The sequence below is a fragment of the Centruroides sculpturatus genome, unplaced genomic scaffold, assembly GCF_000671375.1.
Source record: "Centruroides sculpturatus isolate CEXI.00-Female unplaced genomic scaffold, Cexi_2.0 scaffold572, whole genome shotgun sequence".
Lineage (NCBI taxonomy): Eukaryota > Metazoa > Arthropoda > Arachnida > Scorpiones > Buthidae > Centruroides > Centruroides sculpturatus.
Genome location: NW_019386150.1, coordinates 250,977 through 272,277, shown reverse-complemented (window position 1 = coordinate 272,277; position 21,301 = coordinate 250,977). Strand labels below are relative to the sequence as shown.

Genomic DNA, 21,301 nt, shown 5'->3' with positions numbered 1-21,301 from the left:
AAAAAAAACAAAAATATAAATATATAAATAAATAACGATATTATAAAGTATAATAGACACCGCGCGACAACTTCAGCGCGATAAAGTTATTGCGACACTCGCTATCGGCAACGGCGACAAATTAATTGACGTTTTTTTACCCCTTCCGTGAGTCGCATGGGTCTGTCATACCCATGCGACTCGTAAAGCATTTTTTTTCTAAAAAATGAGCGTTGCTATGCAAAAAATTTTAACAGCATGTTATTCTAATTAAAAAGTTTGAGGAATATTAATTTTTTCAAATTTTTCAAAAAATATTTAATAGTAAAAAATTTTGACTAAAAATCGCGTCGGGTCTGTCAGACCCATGCGACTAACAGAAGGTTAAGGTGCTCTGTCCCTCACCATCCAGTTGCTCAATTGTGAGTCTGGCTGGACCCACAAAAAAAGATCCTCTTAGTGCCCACAGGATAAAAAGAATAATAAATAAATAAAAAGTTATTTATATTTCATAGATTTTGATTTTAAAATTATAGTTTTTGCATTGACTATGAATATTTGCAAATTTTAATGTAAAATATTTACAGGAAATCCTCGTTAATTTGAACTTGAATATTTTGAAATTCCATTAGTTTATAACTGTATTATTTGTTCCAGCTGGGGATATAGAAATTTACATGTTAAGGAATTTGGTTAGATCAAAATTTGAAGTGAAAATTCTGATCCAAACTGTGATATGCATATATTAATTCTTTCATTTAGATCAGGAGTTCTCAACTGGGGTCCATGTAACATTACTGGGGGTCCACAGAAAAAAAATACCGAATTGGAGGTTCACAGTGATATTTTAGTGGTCTATAGGGTAATTCTACTTCAGAACAATTGTTTTACTGAGAATTAAATTTCTACAGTATATATATTGTCAATTTCTTTATTACTCATTTCTTGTATACGGGTTAAAATATAAATTATTTAAAATATTGAATACATATCTGACATATATATCTTGTTGACAAAAGTCAGAGAGATTATAAAGCTGGGTTTGTTAGGAGAATCTTATACCATCTGTGTCATGTCACTTGACAGTGACATTTCTGAACGTTTTCCTTTCTTTATTTATTAGTGAAAAATATAAGGTTTTTTTTTCTGTGCAATGTCTATGTGGGGGTCCACAAAAAAAATTAAGAGGAAAAGGGGTCCATTGGTAAAAAAAGGTTGAGAATCACTAATTTAGATCAAAGTGCTTCCATACTATAAGAGAACAAAAGACCAAGAACAATTCTAATCTGGTTAATATGGCTTTAATTTTACAATAACACATTTTGGGGTGTCATCTTAAAGTAGAGAAAAAAGGAGTACCCTTTTTTCTCGTATTTCATAAAATACAGCTGGGATTGCACAATTGGGCTACAAGTAGAAGGTTGATATATTTGTAGGGCTCTAGACTACCAGATTTGGGCGACTTACTACTTTAAAAATAATTTGGGCTACATTTTGAGAATTCTGCTTTAATCTTTATGAAAACTATCTGATATGTAAATCTTGGATAATTTGAAGTTGTAATTATTTTGTTCCTAGAATTTTGAACTAACAAGGATTTTCTGTAATGGGAAACTGTAGCTTTCTATGGGGAAGGATGTTTGGATGTTACAGAAATTTTTCACTGTCATTATGAGAGAGAGGCATTGAAAAATGAAAATAAAGAACAAATTGCATCCTTTCTCATTTCAATAAAGGATTCTTGACAACACTAATTGCACATCACATCAGTATATAATGCTTTAAATTTAGAATGCATTTGAATATGTAGAATGTTGAATATTTAAAAGTTATTTAAAGTTTGATAGTTACAGTTGTTGTAGAATTATGTTTTTTTTTTTTTTTTTTTTAACAAGAAGCTATCTTGAAAGTGTATTTCATTCAGATGTTTCAAGTAGATTGTTACTTATTAAAATAATTAATCACACAGTCTAGATTAGTTTAAACAATTATCTGTTTAACAATCTAGACTGTGTGATTAATTATATTAATGAGTAAAATTACTTTAAAACAAGATTAATAAAACAGATTTTTAAAAATTTTATTACACTGAAACCTTGTTAAGTCAGTGTTTAAAGGATTAAAAAAATCATGGCTTTGAGAATTTCAAGTTAACAAGTTTAATATCTGAATTTTTTTTCAAAGTTTTTGTGGCTATAAATTTCCCACTCTCAAGAATCTTCATAGAATGACTACAAAATTGTATGGTGCTGGTGCTGTCTTGGGTCCTAATCAGGACATCAGTAACATACTGTATCAATAAAAGGATGTTGACATGAGGTTGTAATTGTGTGGTGTTGGTTTGGTATGAAGTATAATATTTGTTTATCTTTTTTCTTAATCATCTGTATTCATACAGAATATAAGAAAAACTGAATGAAGATTATGGCTCTATCAAAGGGTGGAGGGTACTCAAAAAATTCAATTTTAAGTTAAAAATACTGTTAATTTTGACTTAACAAGATCATATTATATGGAAAACCCTATGTACTGTGCTGGGACCTGTTGACAGTGTTGTTGATGCAGTTTGAATTAGTGAGGTTTTATTGTATTAAGTTTTTAAATTGATTTTAATGATACAAAATAATCCCTCATCAAACCTTTAACCAGTATTAAATAAGAGTAATATTACATGCAAACGTTTTCGGATCCCTCCCTGGGTCCTTTCTCAAGCAACGATTCTTCTTTAAAATTCGTTAGAACGAAGACCAGTAGAACGAACTTCTTCTAAACTGTGACATTCGAAAAACTACTTCTTCAGAACCACATTTCAAAAGTCAAAATTCAAAAATCAATGTGAATCACATGCATTCCAGTATTCCGTAAACAAATTAAGAAAACCGAACATTATATTATGAATTTGTTTACGGAATACTGGAATGCACGTGATTCACATTGATTTTTGAATTTTGACTTTTGAAATGTTGTTCTGAAGAAGTAGTTTTTCGAATGTTGCAGTTTAGAAGAAGTTCGTTCTACTGGTCTTCGTTCTAACAAATTTTAAAGAAGAATCGTTGCTTGAGAAAGGACCCAGGGAGGGATCCGAAAACGTTTGCATGTAATATTACTCTTATTTAATACTGGTTAAAGGTTTGATGAGGGATTATTTTGTATTTTATATTAATCCAGTATTTGAAGATTCTTTATTGATTTTAATGATTTCATTATTTAAAAAAAAGTTTAGTTTAAATTGTTTATTTTATTGTTTAGCATTTCAAATTAGATGTTTTCATTTTTAAATTTATTTTATTTCTTTGTGTTTTGATTAAATAGGACAGTTATTTATTCAAAAAAATTTTTTTTTTTATTTTCTAATGGAGCACATTAAAATTAAATTTAGAATGAAACTTATACTCTAAATTCATAATGTGATATATTAACAAAAATATTAAATCTTGTATTTAAATATGCAGGATACTTGATAATAATTAGCAAAAACCCATACTATATTTTAAGATTATATGAATAAAAAAGTCTCTTAAACATATGTTTAAGAATGAATTGTATAGTACATACAAAGTTTTAACAAAGATTTAAATTTTGGAAAAGCATATCCTTGGGGTTATGTGAAAAATTTAATTACTTTATATCGAATTAATAATGAAAAATTTCAGGCAGAATAGAATATGTCTTAAATTCAATATAAAACATGGCTGAAAATTTAGAAGGTACAGTAGACTGCTTATTGTAATCACTTGCCTACACTACTAACAATAACTAACTGATAACATTAACAACTAACAATTACCTATAATAACAAATAAGTTATAAAGTAGAGATTCCAGCAATTTAAATTTCTATACTAAGAGCAAATAACAATTAAAATGATTAATGTTTAAAGCACTGGGTAAGATAATATCGGCTGCATATTATCAGCCACATTTTGGCTCTAATGGACAAAAAAAGAAAAGATAGTTTTTTTAAAAATGCTTCCTTACATGCATCATGCAAATGAACATAATTATAATTATATTTTCCTGTAAAATGTGTAATTGCACCTACATGCTTAAGAATTTTATACAAAAAAAATTTGCACAGTTTTTGTAATAGCAGATATTAATTTTTTTAAATCATCAGTCATAATAAACATGTTTTTCTCTTTATCAATGTTCCTGCTAAGCTACCTATTTATATGTACTGTACCCATGCACCTGACTTAGTCTGAGCAGCTGTTGGATTATCTACTGGTAACTCATCTGCTGCTCAGAAAACATCACAAGTTGCACAGCTACTTTTCTGGATTAAAGGAGCATTGATTATAACTGAATTTTGATTACAATAAACATAGTATGTACAAACAGATGAACAAAGCTGGAACTATTATCCTAACAAACTAAACACCACCATGCATTTCCAGCAACCAAATTTATTAAGAACATAAATGTTTTTGACTTATTTCAATAACCTGTGTCAAGTTTACATATACAGTAGCGTCCAATCTGATAACATTTGAAATTGGAACATTACTTGTAAAATGATGTTATTTATAAAATTCTAAAATATAGAATGTCAATATTTCTTGTGCATTTGTAATTTAAAACATAAAAATATTATATAATGTTTTTGTTTTAATTAACATCATTTAAAATTTATCCTTATTACACAGTGAAGTGTATTTAGTAGACATTGGGCTTTACTTTACATTCATCTTTATTCTGTTGTTTGTGTGCCGATATGCATTTTGAGCATTCATCCCTCTTCTGTCAGCTACCGAATTACAGTAGAGCATCGATTATTCGAATGTTGGTCAACCAAAATGTCAATTAACTGAAAGCTTTCTATTTGGCAAATTTAAATTTCCACTAGTGCTGTGCTGCTACAATCTTTGGCTATGTCTCCAATATTATTTTTTTTTTGGTGTGCGTGTTTTAGCTGGCAACACTGGCACAACCATGAGAGGGTATTTAAGGACATGTCAGGATTTGAACAAATTTCAACATGGAATAGGTTAATATATTTTTTCATACATAATCGGTTATCCAAAAAATCAATTTTCTGAACAACCCCAGTCCCCAATTGATTCAGATAATTAATACTCTACTGTATATTATTTTTACAATATTATAAAATTACAATAATATTTGTTTAAAAAAATGTATTTCTTTGTTATTCCATATTTAATTAATAATACAGTGTGTAAAACAAACACATGGCATTCTTGACACTCTAAAAATGTATAGGACCATTATAAAATAGAGTTAACATTGACATGTACAGTACATACTAGATTTTTTAAGTTACACTAAGTGAAACTAAGAACTTAGTTTTGACACTAAGAATTACAAGAAAATCTCTTGCAGATATGAGTTTGTGTGAGTCCATGGGCCTATCTATGGGCCTGAGGGGAGGAATGGGCGAATTTCGCACAAAATTATGACTTTATGATCTTAACATGAATGTTATAAAAAAAACATTGCTCTAGAACGGATTAGATGATGTTCTCTATATTAATGGAGAGGAATTTTGACAACAAGATGGCAAAAGGAAAACATTTGATTGTGAAAGAGGGACAGCTGCTATTAAATGTCATTGGAAGAAACATATGCTTGCACCTGGGAATGAACCTTTGACATGTCAATAGTTGATCACATGATCATTTTCCCAGGCACCAAGCATAAAAAGTGGAGATAGCGAAGTTCTGGGTGCGATCATCCCATACAAAATTTGAAGGAAGATGAATAGATTAATTAGTGCCCTGGAGTAATCGACGACTAGGTGCCAAGTTCAGCGGACTTCCATGAACAAACTGTCCCAGCCGATGCTAGTCAACGAAAAGAAGACCCGCCATACAATCACCAATCCTCTCTGAATTCCTCTCTCTCCAATCGAACGAATGTCATCTAATTTGACCAACAAATATTGAGTTATCTATAGATTCTTGTAAACTCTCTCTCTCAGCGGAAGTAGCAACAGCTAGGTCATTAGGTCAGCACATGAGCTGATTAGAAACTTGTCAGTCCATTTCATAGGAGTGTATATGTAACCTCATTTAACTGCATATAATCTTACGTTTTTTATATGTATCGTCGGTTTAGTTGTATAATAAACTTTCTTTTAAAAGCATAGCAGCTGCACACGGATACCACCAGTCCTTAATAAACAGGCTTACTGCCAACCAGCTATCTATGATAACTACCACCGACATGAAGCTTAATGATGCAGAGTGCAAGCAGGTGGTTATAGCTTACGAACCATCCCTCCAACAAATTTATAATAGAATTGCTAAGGATTTAAACTTGCACTTATCTTATAGGAGAAAACAGAACATTTTTAGAATATTATCTAATGCAAAAGACAAGTCTGAGGACAAGAAAGTGCCAGGAGTGTACCGCATTCCATTGCAAGACAGTTGCTTCAATAGACGTATAACATACATCGGGTCCACGTATCGATCTCTATAGGTTAGAATACGAGACCACAAGTATGATGTGTTCAAGGGAAAGTATAATACTGCACTAGCCCAGTATGCTACCAAACCCGGGGTTTCTCCTTGCTGGGATGAAGCTACACTTTTACATAGGGCGTTTGACCGACATGACTTACGTTCATTGGAGGCTATTGAAATTTATATAGCGGGCATGAAGGGAGGTTGCATCAATGCTGACTATATTCCGGTTCCACAATCGTGGAAGTATTATTTACAAAGCCACAAAGCATAACTGATTTTTTAAAGGAAACAATTTTTCCCTATCACACATCGTTTATACATCGGGCTAACTTTTAACAATGAATATATAACCAACAACACATATAGTATTGTATATATTAACACCATATATATTATTATTGTATTTATTTATAACTTTATTTATAAATATTTTTAATTATATGTTGTAATACGGAACGATCGTTGTAGTCAACATCGTTTAAATTTAAAAATTAGAACACAGCTATATTTGAAAACTGTTAGATAGAGCTGTTTTTCTATTCTATACAATTTTTCCTGACGAGGGCTTCTGAAAGACGGCCGAAAACGTTTTACGAAAGACGGAACATTAAACCTTTTAGTGTTTGCTTGCTGGAATTATCGCTTAGGTGTGAAATGGTTGTTTTAATATATATTTTCAGTTTCTTTGTCAGTTTTTATGTCCAAACTTTCTTTTGTTATATGTTAAACCTGTCTCCTGTCTATTCAGCCAACGGACACCTATCAACTTACCAATGCACTCCCCACTCGACAATTTGCCCTCCTATCAAGTTTTAGCCATACGATGACACAGAGGTCGGGTTTCAACAACCTGTGCAGTGTAAGTGGTCATTAGGGATTGACCCAGTGGGCCCTTGCTTATCTCACATATGCGATGTAACGAGAATCTAGTAAGTAGATATCAATGTTAACAAAATAAAGTGGTCTATACATTTTTAGAGTGGCAAGAATGTCATGCGTTTGTTTTATACACTGTATTAAATATGGAATAATAAAGAGATACATTTTTTAAAACAAATATTATTGCAGTTTTATAATATTGTAAAAATAAAATAATTCTATACCTGACAGAAGAGGGGTGAGCACCTGACACGTATGTCGGCACCTAAAAAACAGAATAAAGACTGATGTGAAGTCTGGTGTCTATTGATTGCGCTTCATTATGTAATAAGGATAAATGTAAATAAAAGACACAGTTTCAAATTGGAAGATGATTTAAAATTATTTATATATTATAAATAATATATAAAAATTTTAAATTATGAGAAAAATCAAACACGTGCATGATAAAAGAATTACAATGGTAAACAATTTTAACATATATTTGGACATGATAATTTTGAAAACATTAAAAATATGCTAACAATATCTGTTATTACAATAAGCAGATTCTACTGTATATACTAATCAATGAAGTAGGAAAAAAAGTGTGTATCAAAGCAGGCAGGAGGACATTTTGAACACTTCTTGTAATATTTAGGATTCAAAAATTTTTATGCTTTTATAAAATTTTTTATTTGCAATAAATGCATAGAGTAAACAGTACAGTTATTGGCCACTTAGGAAATTTTTATTTTAAAAATTCTATGATATAACAGATTAAGTTGAAAAATAAACTTACTGATGAAATTGCAAATACCAATAATTTAATCCAAAATGTGTCTTGTTTTACAAAAATGAAAAATTGTATACTTATTGGCCAAATGCAATAACAAGAAAATAATACAACCTGCAGGATTTTTTCTACCTACTGACAGCAGACTTGAATTAATACTTCTATGCAATATTTCTAGAATAGCTTCTATAGAACTCTTTCTTATTAAACAGGTTTAAATTTGAAATGGCCAGTTACTATCTGGTGACCAATAGCTGTACTATTTACTCTAACCACCATAATTTCCTGTATAATACCCATGGTAGTTGTAACTGACATAGACTTATACTCCACAGAAAGTTGCTAAAACAAAAATAAAAATGCCATATATGGTATACATGTCTTAGTCTAAGGTCCTCCTGCACATCTGCATACATTGGATGGTAAGTTTTCTCTAATGTTCCTAATTTGTTGCTATATCTTTCATATTGCACCAATTACACCAAATGATCTTGGATTTTCTCTAAAATTTCCTGCCACTTTTTCTTGTCCTGCCCTTTCTCCTCCTTTCCTTTCTTGGCAGTCAAGTTAGTGCTGCTTTTGAATACTTCTGTTTGGGCATATGCAAAATAAAACATTCATTGCCTAGTAATGATGTCTTGGAGACTACATTATATCTTTCCAGAATTTGTTCATTTTCTACATGGTCACAGTTACTGACATCAAGTATTTTCTTAGGCATATCTGGTGGAATGCATTAAGTTTCTCTGATATTCATGTAGTTATTCTTCATGTTTCACTGGCATAAGTCACTCCTGATGATACAATACCACTATATAATTGGACTTTGACTATACTGAATTCCCAATTATCTCTAAATTCTTCTACAAGCTAGATAGATTGATCAACTCACCAAAAAGCTTATTTTTCAGCAAGAGTTTAATTTTTCATGTGGACAAATGTTTTCAATCTAATTATAGGTCTGTTTCAGGTCGTAAATCTTTTGTTCTATTTTGGAACTTGAAGGAGAAAGATATATTTCAAACTTTGGAATGAATGATGGTGAATTTCAAAATTGTGTTTGATGTTCTTAGTATAAATATTTACATATTTAAATTAGTATCATATAGTTTAGTTTAAATGGATTTTTATAAATTTACATAGGTTTTACATATACGAGGTCTGTTCAAAAAGTATCGGACTTTCATTTTTTCCGTGTAAACCAATGATGCGCGGGAGGACTCTTTCGGTGGAGTTGTGCAGGGGACAGTCATGCACAGCCCTGATTTTTTTCCCGCCTGCAGGAAGCATCAGTCGTTGGCAGTCGGCCGATGAGTGAGGACATGTAACGAGCTCTCGTCAGATTCCACTAAGTTGGAAAATGACTGAACAACGTGAGCAGCGATATTACATCAAATTTTGCCAAAAACCTTGGCGATACCCGAGCGTAAACCATTCGCAAGATTCAGCAGGCTTTCGGGACGATCCTCGAGGCCATAAAAAGCACGGCAGGCCCGCAGAAATATCAAGGTCATGTTGACAGTTTTTTCGACTCTCGTGGGGTGGTGTATCGTGAGTACGCACCACAAGGCCAAACCATCGCAAAGGAGTACTACCAGAAGGTCCTTCGTCGTCTTTCCGATGCTGTGCGACGCAAACGACCGGACCTGTGGTCGATCAAAACTTGGCAGCTCCATCGTGATAACGCATCCGCCCATTCTGCGCATCTGATTTGGGCTTTCGTCGCCAGGCACAACACTCCTCCGGTTTGTCACGCTCCGTACTCTCCCCACATGGCTCCGTGTGACTTTTGGCTATTTACCAAGCTGAAAATGCCGCTAAAAGGAACCCGATTTTAGTCGAGAGAAGACATCATGCGGAATGCGATGGACCGGCTGTTGGTCATTCCAAAAGATGCGTTCCAGCAGTGTTTCCAACAATAGCAGTAACGCTGGGAGAAGTGTATACACTACCAAGGAAACTACTTTGGAGGGGATTAGGGTTTTGTACCTCAAAATCAATAAATGTATTTTTGCCGACCAAAGGTCCGATACTTTTTGAACAGACCTTGTATGTTTTTTTTAATTAATGAGGTCTATTTTCTTGGTTCCTGTATGGATCATCATAAAGTGTTTGCCAAACATTTGAAATCTTCTCCTCCTCCTTAAAATGAAACGTTCACTCTCCCAATCTCACTTTGTAAATCTCTTGCACTTTAGCTTGCTCTTCTTAAATGGTGTGTCCAATAAGACTAGATTGTTCCAAGTTTGGTTTCACTCTTGTTTTGGAGGCATATGTGGATAGAGCAGTGGTTTGTTTTTTTTCCTGTATTATATTTGTATTCTGCAATTCATTTAGTCAGTGACCTGTTAGTGTATTCAATATACATTAGGTCTTACTCAAATCTTTTATCCAGTACCAGGATATTATATATTCCTGGTGCCCTCATTTTATTCATGGGATTTTTACAATTATGTAATAGCTTATATATTGATGGATTTCTCCTGTAAGTATGGTGCCTCTATTTCTAGCAATTTCCCTATATACAGGATGGAGTGTTTGATCATATTCAACAATTATTGGTCTGGGGTTATTTGTATGTTGGGGGTTATGAGGATTTGTTGTGGTTCATTCATTCCTTATACAGGGAAAATCCATCAATATATAAACTATACATAATTGTATAGGTTCCATGAATAAAATGAGGGCACTGGGGATATATGAGATACTGATATTGGACAAAAAATTTAAGTGAGATCTAGTATATATCAGATAGACTAATAGATCACTGACTAAATGAATTGAAAAACACACATATGACAAAAGAAAAAATAAATTGCCTCTCTGTTCATATATTTCTCCAAAACAGAAGTGAAACCAAACTTGGAACAACTAGTCCTATCAGATGCACTATTCAGGCAGAGCATGCTAAAGCACTGGAAGCTCTGGAGATTTACAAAGCAAGATTGAGAGGTGGCAATAACAAAAAAAGAAAAAAAAAATACAATAACTCTATACCCCAAAAATGAATTTAGCACTCTGACAATTAATGGAAACTGACAGTTAAAAGTGTGACAAATAATCGAGTATTTGCCATACTTTGAAAAGAAAATGACATTTAAGGATTGGGACAAACTAGTCCTATCAGACACACCATTTAGGCAGAGCATGCTAAAGTATTGGAAACTCTGGAGATTTGCAAAGAGAAATTAAGAAGGGAATGCCTCAATTTAAGGAGGAGGGGAAGATTTCAAGTATGTGGCAAACATTTTATGATGATCCAAATGGGGAACCAAGAAAATGGATCTTATTAAGAAAACATGTGTAAATTTATATTACATTGATTTAAATATATAAATATTTATACTAAGAACATTAAATACAATTTTGAAATTTACTATTATTCATTACAAAATTTGAAATCTATAATTAGGTTGAAAACATTTATCCACATGAAAATATGTTTTCTTTGGAAATAACAAAGGAATAACAAAACTGCTGAAAACAGTTTTGTTATTCCTTTATTTTCTTTGCTTCTTGATTCTCACTAATTGGGATATTCATGAAAGTTTCTGGAAATATATAGCTATAGAGTCAAATATTGCATCTGGGTCAAGTTGGTTCAGTGTTTCCTTGAAATGTTTAATCCATTATATCAGGTTGTAAAAGTGAAATTTAGACATTTTACTTTTTACTGGAACATTTGATGTGAGTGTATGTATGTATGTGTATATATATATAGAGTAACTAAAGGGCATTTCATCACATATTGGAAATAAATGCATCAGCAATGTCTGACAATATGAAACTTTATAAAGAATACATTTATGTGCTATTTCTCAATCATTTTAAAAGTGGCAATAATGCAATAAAGGCCCCCAGTCTCATTTGTCTCATTTCACAAGGACATAGTCAACAGGTAGATATTCTACGATTCAAGGATAGAGATTTGTCACTTCAAGATGAACTCCCATTTAGGCAGTAATTCCACCATTGATGATGACATTCTCCTGCAACTGATAGACAATAATCCTTGGATGACCACCAGAGAGTTAACACAACAATTTGAGTGTTCCCCTAAACTCCAAAAATTGGAAAATCCAATACCACCAGGAAAACATGCCAGCACATAGAGAAAAGATGACCTTAGCAAAGTTGGCTAGTCTGTGCTGGGAGGTTCTGCTCATCCACCTTACAGCCAGACTTTGCACCAAGCGATTACCCTCTGTTTTGTGCCCTGCAGAACCATGTTGCCAATAATAAAGTTCAATCGCAACACTGATGTGAGAACAACAATCAAGACTTTCTTCAAAGAAAAATCACAGCCATTCTATGCTTACAGGAAGTTTGTAGCAGAGGTGATGAGATATGATTGATATTGATAGTGATTGCTGCCATTTTCAAACTGATCATTGTTGAGTTAATTGTCAATAAAAGATTTTTCAAAATGTCTAAATTTTTACCTTTACAACCTGATATATGCTGATCTTTCTCAAGATGCAATTTTCCAGTTTTGTTCATAATAGGGACTTTGGCATTATGTCTCAAACTTGTTAAATCTCATAAGTCTGTTTTTAAGTGATTTCTGTGTGCTACATCCTGTGCCTTTTCTCTTGCTCTCGAGCCATTCTCTTGTCATTTTCACAGCTGTGATCTAAATTTTGCTATGACCTCTGTCTGTTTTTCAAAGTTCTTGTCTGTTCCATGTTTTATTCTAGATCGAGTACTTGTTTCCTAGTGTTGCTAATGTGTTTCTCTCTTATGTTCCATTGTTTCCTCTGCAGTCCCCATCATGCATGTACTTGTATTGTGCCCAGTATTCCTCAATTTAATTCCTGTAGTTATTTGAACCTTTTTCTGATTTTTAATTGATACTGATCAATAATAGATCAATGTTTCAGTTTCTCCACCATAAATGGACTAAATTATTTTCTCTGCCATCTTGTTTCAACATGTAGTTTTATGGAAATCCTACAAGGTAATGATTTGATCCTATGTCAGTCCTTGTTTGTTCTTACATCCTATAATGCTGAGTGTCATTTTATACTAATACAGATGTAGTCAGTTTTGTTTCTAATATACTAATTTGGTGATTGCCAGATTTTTCTTTATTTGCAGACAAAATAAATTGCAGAAACTATTTATACAATAAAACTGAAAGAAACATTCCCCATTGTCATTTGTTGAGCTGACCCATGTGGTCCAATAACATGTTCTAACCCTATTCTATTTATATCATCATCATCAGCTTTATTAAAATATTAATTTTAAACTTACGATGTACTATATATATATACAATGTATATGTAATATGCACATAGGACATATAATAATTATACAGACTATAATAAATTATTATTTATTTTAGTATTCCTTTATAAAACTTTATGCAAAAAATTGCTATGTAGTCACTAAATTATATTTCTATTATTCATATTCAAATACTTTTTATTAAAATAATAATGCAATAATTTAAATATTTAAAAAATGGCTGAAAATTAAGCTGCTGTAATTGTTTCTTGACATTCAATAATTTTTTATTTTAAAATAAGATTGAAAATATGTCTAAAAAATCACTCATGATACTAAAAATTATCAAGTTTTATTTTTATTAAATATAAATTTTAGTTTAAAAATATTCATTACAATTTCTGTAAAATTTATATAATCATTTTAATTGCTTGATGCATAGTTCTGCAACAAGTGACTATAATTGAATTTTTGTTGAAGTTCAGTTTGATGACAATATAAGAAATATTTTTTTATAAAGAAATATTTGATAAAAAATTCATCATGAGAGATTTTTTAAAAATAATTTTATATATATAATATTTAGATTGCTTGTTGTGATTTTAATGTATAATCATTTATATTTATCTTTAGTTCTGGAGATGAAGATGATCCACCTGAAATTAAAGCAGAGAAAGAAAAAGAAAGGCGTCAGGCAAACAATGCACGAGAAAGGTATGATTACTTTGCTCAAAAATTTTGTGACTAGTCTTAATTTTAATTAAATTTATTATCAGTTAACTTTATTTAATTTTTAACTTGAATGGTTTTCATTTGAAATTGGAGATAATTTGAATATTGCAAATATTTTTACATTCTAAAAATGCAAGCTGGAAAAATTTTGATTGTAATTATTTACTAACAATTGATTAAATAATTAGTAAATAATTACAGGATATAATATAAAATAAAATACATTCATTGACAAAAAGTTACATACCCAGATAGAATTAAATGATTACAGTTCCATTTAATTGATGCCAGGTAAGAGTTCATTAAAATATGACTTTTGCAATGAAGGGCAATATGATGTAATGAAAATATGTACAAATTTTGTGACAGTTTGTGATGCAGTGGGGGGAGTGTTAACAGAATGATAATGTTCTAAATACAGTGGGTGATCAGTTAACGAACAGTTCGGATAATGAACACTTTTGCAAAAGACTTTTATGTTCGGAGAACGAATACCTCACAGACCTCACAGAACAAACACAAGAAGAAGTGACATAAAATAATGAATATTAGTTTTATTAGTTTTGATTATGATCATCAGTTTTATTAAAATATTAATTTCAAACTTATGTAGTATGTATATATATATATATGTAATATGCACATATAATAATACAGATTATAGTTTATTATTATTTATTTTAGTATATAGTATTCCTTTATAAAACTTTATGCAAAAAAAAAATTGCTATGCAGTCACTAAATTATAATTTCATGGCTTCCCCTGTCTTCAGGCAACAATTTGAAACTTTTCGGAGCACAGGAGACGTCAACATCGATGCTGATCGGATAGTATTCCTCCGAACATTGAACCTCTCCCTTGTAATTCCAGCCTTTTATTTTTCTGACAGAAACAATTCTTTTATAGTATTTGCAAGACTGTCGGGCAGGCACTCGTTAAATTTTGCATTGGTTTTTGTTTCTAAAGGTGATAGTATAATAGCAAAGGTAGAGAGTGGGCAGTATGGCTTGAACAGGTCTACAGTAGGTTGCAGTTCATTCTTATCTAAGAAAGATACAGTATAATCAAGAAAATTCAAGCAGCTAAAGGAGTAACAAAAATCACATTTGAGAAATAAAGAACACTGAAGAGCTCATAAAGGAACCTGAAGCTGATCTGATGACAGAAGAATGCCACGAACTCTTGAATGAAGAATACCAAGAAACTTGGCGAGATATGTTTTCTTCTGAAAAAGAGGATTAATTCCGATATCTGTTATTAGAGATCTTTTGAAGAAGTAGGAGGATGTTAGAACAACTGTTTTAGAATAACATTCAAACCAGGTTGGTTGAGGTTAATAGGCTTGAGGATCTCTACAATTACAATGCTATTAACAACAAAAAACTTTTCCTAACCTGTTACTGGTGCATTCTCCTTCTTATATAAAAATCATAACCAACAAAAATTACATGCGTTCTCCTTCTATAAAATCGTAACCAACAAAAATAGCTCTTTACTAACATTTTCGAATCTCAACGATGGTTCTTCTTCAGGTATTTTTGAATCTCTGATGGAAATGCAGCTCGTAAAACATCAAATTCGAAAATATGTCTAAAATAGTTTCGAATTTGATGTTTTATGAGCTTATATTTTTATATGATTTTTATATAAGGAGAATGCACAGGTAACAGGTTAGGAAAAGTTTTTTGTTAGTATTCTCCAGTGTTGAGATAAACATGTATAGTATGCTGTTAATTACTTCTGAAAAATCCTGAAAAAGAGAGAAAAGCAATCGATATTAGACAGATTCTTTAACCCTCCCACAAACGGAAAAAACATGAGTAATAAAAATGTAAGACCGTGTATATATGTATTTTTACTATTACATATAAATCAACTTAGTAAGAAACTATATATTTTTTATTTTTACGAGTCTCCTGAACAAATTAATCAAATTTTCATAAAAACCTATGATAAATCGATAATCAGTTAACAAACAGTTCAAAGTCTTGGAACAGATTATGTTTGTTAACTGATCACCCACTGTATTCTCAAAACTTTTCTTATTTGAACAAGTTCTCACCAAAATGATTATTCAGAAATATTTTGATCAATGATTCATACACAGTAAGTTCTTTCTTATTTAATCCTTTTACAACTATAGGGTAAATGGTGACTCCACTCTCTGTCAACTGTAAAAAATATTAATGGCCACAAAAGAAAAAAATTTAGAAATGTTTTGTAAAAAATAGACTTAAAGATAGACCTTTAATATTTTTTATAGTTGACACTGTCTGGAAAGGATTTTCTGCCAAAAGCTTTATTTTGCAAGTTACATTAAAACTCATATCTGTTATCATGGGATCAACTATGACCCCAAGTTAATTTTTTTTCATTTTGATAGGTCTCAGTGCCTCTTTCTTCCCTTATATGTGGTGAATTTTGTGTGGAATTGTGAAATATCCATTAATAATTGTTCCTGAAATTTTCTGATTGTCCTCAGATGAATTATCATTTGACAAACTGTTGGAGTTGTTTCGTCATCCACTTCTGTTATTGCAATATTATTATTATCATTATCATCATCTGAATGGTCTTCATAACTATCATACAAGATGTCTTCTTTGCATTTTCTTATCTATCACCTACCTACTGAAACAATAAATAGTAAATTTCACTGCCCATAAAATTTGTTCTCTATCTTACCACCAAACAAACATGACTAAAAAGAACATCTCTGATAGGACAAATTAATGCATCTTCTACTGGAAAAAATAGGAAACAATAAAAATTGATCATAATGTGGCATGTGACAACTTTTTCATAAGCCTAGAACTTGCAAGAAAATTGAACCAATTGCAATTAACACTGCTGGGTAGAGTCAGAAGAAATAAACCACCTGAATATCCTAAGGAAGTAACAGAAATAACAGTTCAAGAAAAGTTCTTGTCAGTATTTGCTTTTCAAGATCTGGTGACTGTTGTAATTAGTTTAAGTTTTTCAAACTGTCCATGTTTGTGCTTAGCAGAACTGTATCATCATTTAGTTTCATTTTCTTTTTTTGTTGGTAGGCTTTATTTTTTAATGCTGTTTTTTTTTTATGGAAGTAACTTTTATCCAGATTAAAAATGCCATTTGGCTTGTATAACATTTTTCTTTTAAGGAATTTTTGTTCCATATTCAGAATTTTTTTGGAATATTCTGAATGTTTTCATTAATTTAACAGGTTTTCCCCTCCATATACTTTTTAAAAAATCATTCCATGATGAACATTAAATCATTCCAATCATACTTCCATCATGTTAAATCAATCTTGGAACGATATATTGATCTTGATAGACAATAATAAATTTAAAATTAATGTAATTGTGGATTGCATATCACAATGATAAGTTTGTCTCATAGAATTCACTTCTAAAGAAATTATAGGTTTTACCACATTCTCCATATTTTGTTTGCTGCTCACTAACTTATAAAATTTATTAAATTTTGCTTACACATGATGCTCGTGTATAATGTCATTTGCACTGAACAAAGTCAACTTTTCCATTTTGATGACTTTTCAATTACAGTTTGTAACTTTTTTAAGCTATTGATTTTTCATTTGTCACTTGTCACTATATTTGTTGTAATTATATAACAAACATTTAGCAGTTTAACTTAGTTTATTAAATTTGACTTATCAATACAAATATATATTATTAATAATGAATTCCCAATAAATAATAATTATTATTTATTGTGACATGATTAAAAATTGCAGCATAACATTAGGCTGCAATTTTTAATAATCTTTTAATGAAAAAAAAAATCACATGATTTTCAGTCCAGACTAGAAGTTTGTATACAGTTGATTGGTGCCTCTGTCCCTAAGCTTTCTTCATCTAGTCTCAATTTTTATGTATCTAACTATGTTATCAATATTAATGAAATACAGATGAATGACAGTGGGTGTAAATAGGTCTACAGTTTGAAAATTGCGGTCCAGTGATTTAGAAATGAATCATACTCATGCACAGATGGTGATAAATTAATAAATATACATAATTTTTTTACAAAATAGATATCTGCATGATTTTTGTCTTGCTATATAATTGTTTTACATGTAAAATTTGTCTGCAAATTTGTAAAATATGTTAATATTATTTTTATTACAGAATAAGAGTTAGGGATATAAACGAAGCCTTTAAAGAATTAGGTCGCATGTGTATGATGCATTTAAAAACAGATAAAGCCCAGACCAAACTGAATATTCTTCATCAAGCTGTTGAAGTTATAACAAGCTTGGAACAGCAAGTTCGAGGTTATATGCTTGTTGTTGTTATTTTAATCTTGTTTAGTAACAATGAATAATAACTCTAAATAAATTTACAGAACGAAATCTGAATCCAAAAGCTGCCTGCCTAAAAAGGCGGGAAGAGGAAAAAAATGAGGAGGGCCCAAAATTAGGTATGCATGCTATTCCTCATCCACAAACTTTGGAATCATTACCACATCAGCGGTTGGCCACTACAATACAGGTATGTTTCTTTATTTTTTATGTATATGTAAAATATATACAATTATTTGCAAAAAAAATCATACACCATGAAGGAGTTGTCAGAATTGAAGGAAATTTTGTGTTTGTGATTGTAACATTAATATTAGTAAATGATTACATCATCATACAAAATAATTGTTTATTATGGAAAAAGTGCACACATGACGGGTTCTAGTACATTGTTAGGCCACTTCTATAATGTATAAAGATGCAATATGGTTGGCATGGAGGCATACAGATGCTGTATGGTGTCTTGAGATATATCTGTCCACAGTTGCTGTAGTTAGATCTTCAGATAATCCAAACTGGTAGAATGTGGAAGTGCATCAGTATGGTCCACACATGTTCTATTGGTGATAAATGTGGTTACCATACAGGTCAAGGAAGTGTGGCAGCCTGGCAGAGACATGCTTGTAATATCCTTGCTGTGTGTAGTTGCTCATTATTCTGCTGGAAAATGGTTCCATAGAGACTTGACATGAGATGTATCTCATGGCTTCAGGATGTTCTGAATATACTGCCACATCATATCACTACTAGGGAAGACTGGCTGTTGTATGTGTTAGCTCTCCACACTAACACCTGCTGTGGGAGATGTGGTGCTTGATAGAAAAAGCAGGATTAAGGCACTGACCAAGGGGTCAGTGGCTTAATCCTGTTCTTCATCACAGCTATCGTCTGGCCATACTGAACCTGTATTTGTCACTGAAGACAACCTGATTCCATTCTTTAGCAGTCCAGTTTCTTTGTGAACAACAACACTGCATATGAATATGATGGCAAGTGGTTGTCAATGGTAGCACACATAATGTATACCATGAGACCAAATGTCCTTCAGTAAGGCATCTTGAAACAGTACTGAGAGACTAGGACCTGTAATGATGGTGTCACCTGGATGGAAGACAATGATGCAATTGAAAGTGTTCATGCTTATTGGAGGAGCATATGGTCCTCTTTCCTGGAGGTTTGTCAAGGATGTCCTGAGCTCACTTGCCATGTGTAAGGGTACTCACACATGGCAACTGATTTCAACACCACCTAACAGTCTGGTCAGAATGGCCATACAGTAGTGCTGGGCAGTTTGTCAATGGGACCATCCAGCTTCTCTCATTCCAATAATACAGTCTCTCAAACTATTACCTGGGCAAATTCTTTTTGATTGTGTCTTAAAGATATGTCCAGTGATCAAACATCCTTTCACAACAGAACTATAGACAAGATGCTTCCAAGAGCTTTTTTTAAGCTTAACACGGGAAGTACTGTTACACTCATCTAATGGCAAGCTCATTCATCTCATCACATCATATCTCTAATCATTTGCATATCTGCTTCAACATCTGAATGCCGAGTTTTTCCACAAAGCAGCAACAACTTCAGGGTGCATGATTTTTTTTTGCAAATGAGTATATATGTGTTACATATTTTTAATTTTAACCATTACATAAATAATAAGATGAAGAAAGTTTTATGATATTGTTTTAAATTTTCTTATCAAAAATCCATATTTAATTATAGATGTACATAGTTATAAAAACATATTCATTTCATTTTTAGTTAGTTACTGTTTTACATATATATCTTAGATCTTATATTCAAAAATTAAGTTTCATATTTTTAATAATATTTTGATTTTAAATGTAAGTAGTTTATAGAATTCTAAACTCAAGTGATTGCTATATAACAATAAGAAGAACAGTAAAAGTATTACACTATATTTTATCAACAATAAAGTATGATTTATATCTGATGTTAATTTATCAGAGTCTGCAGATAATTGAATGATAAAAAGAAGTATGATTTTCTCCTTATTATTCTTCCAAGTTAATTTTTAGTGAATTTTTAATTAATAAACAATTAAGGCATTTGTTAACAAATTGTAACTAATGTAAAGATAAAGATTTTTTTAAAGAAAATATAACAAATAAATAAATAGCATCAATTTGATAAAATTTGTTTCTGCAGACAAAAAAATTCCAGAAATGTTATTATATGGCAGATTTTCACATTTCTAAATGTAAGAAAGAATACACCATTGGAGAAATGTTCTTTGCAAATGCCTTTCATGGGCATTTACAATGAACTATTTGGCAAAGAACATGAAACAAAAATAAATTGCATTCCAATGTCAAATAATATTGTAAGGTTATGAATAATCAATATGTGTGATGACATTGAATTACAGTTGGTGGAAAAAATACAAAAATCTCAGTATTGTCCAATTCAACTGGACTAGGCATCCCCAATAAGACAGTCTCAGGGATTGATTGAAAAAAAATCTAATGGGTTATCTTTCTGGTTTTTAAATAACAGTTGTACTTGAAATTTGCCCAATTAGTATTTTATTTTGCATATGGCTTTTTCAAAATAAAAACAAAACAAAATCATTTTTAAATTAAGTGTTTTTTGTGATGGGAGTAGATACCACAGTTATAATTCATATAGTAACATTATAGAATAATACTGGAAAAAGATGTGATTATAAATATTCATAAAATTACATTTATTATTTTTCAGTACATTGCATTTTACTATGTTTGCAGTATCATAAATTTTGAAATATATATACAGGAAATTCTTATTAATTTGAACTTAGATAGTTTGTAACTGTACTGTTTGTTCCATCCAAGACTATAGAGATTTACATGTTAAGGAATTTTGTTAGTTTGAAATACAGCTACTTAAAATTCAAAGTGAAAATTCTGTCCAAACTGTGATAGGGTATGTTAACTCCTTTGTTTAGATCAAAATACCTTTGTACTA

The 21,301-nt window shown here is 31.3% G+C and overlaps 1 protein-coding gene across 1 annotated transcript in view; it reads left to right on the top strand.

Moving 5' to 3' along the window:
- LOC111613818 (transcription factor 4-like) overlaps positions 1-20,008 on the top strand; it is a 254,159-nt gene extending 234,151 nt beyond the window's left edge. Inside the window, exons 17-19 of the mRNA XM_023355168.1 lie at positions 13,923-14,003; positions 18,159-18,304; positions 18,376-20,008. Coding sequence (XP_023210936.1) covers positions 13,923-14,003; positions 18,159-18,304; positions 18,376-18,716 — 568 coding nt within the window. The 3' untranslated portion in view covers positions 18,717-20,008. The remainder of the gene's footprint in view (positions 1-13,922; positions 14,004-18,158; positions 18,305-18,375) is intronic.
- The last annotated feature ends 1,293 nt before the right edge of the window (positions 20,009-21,301 follow it).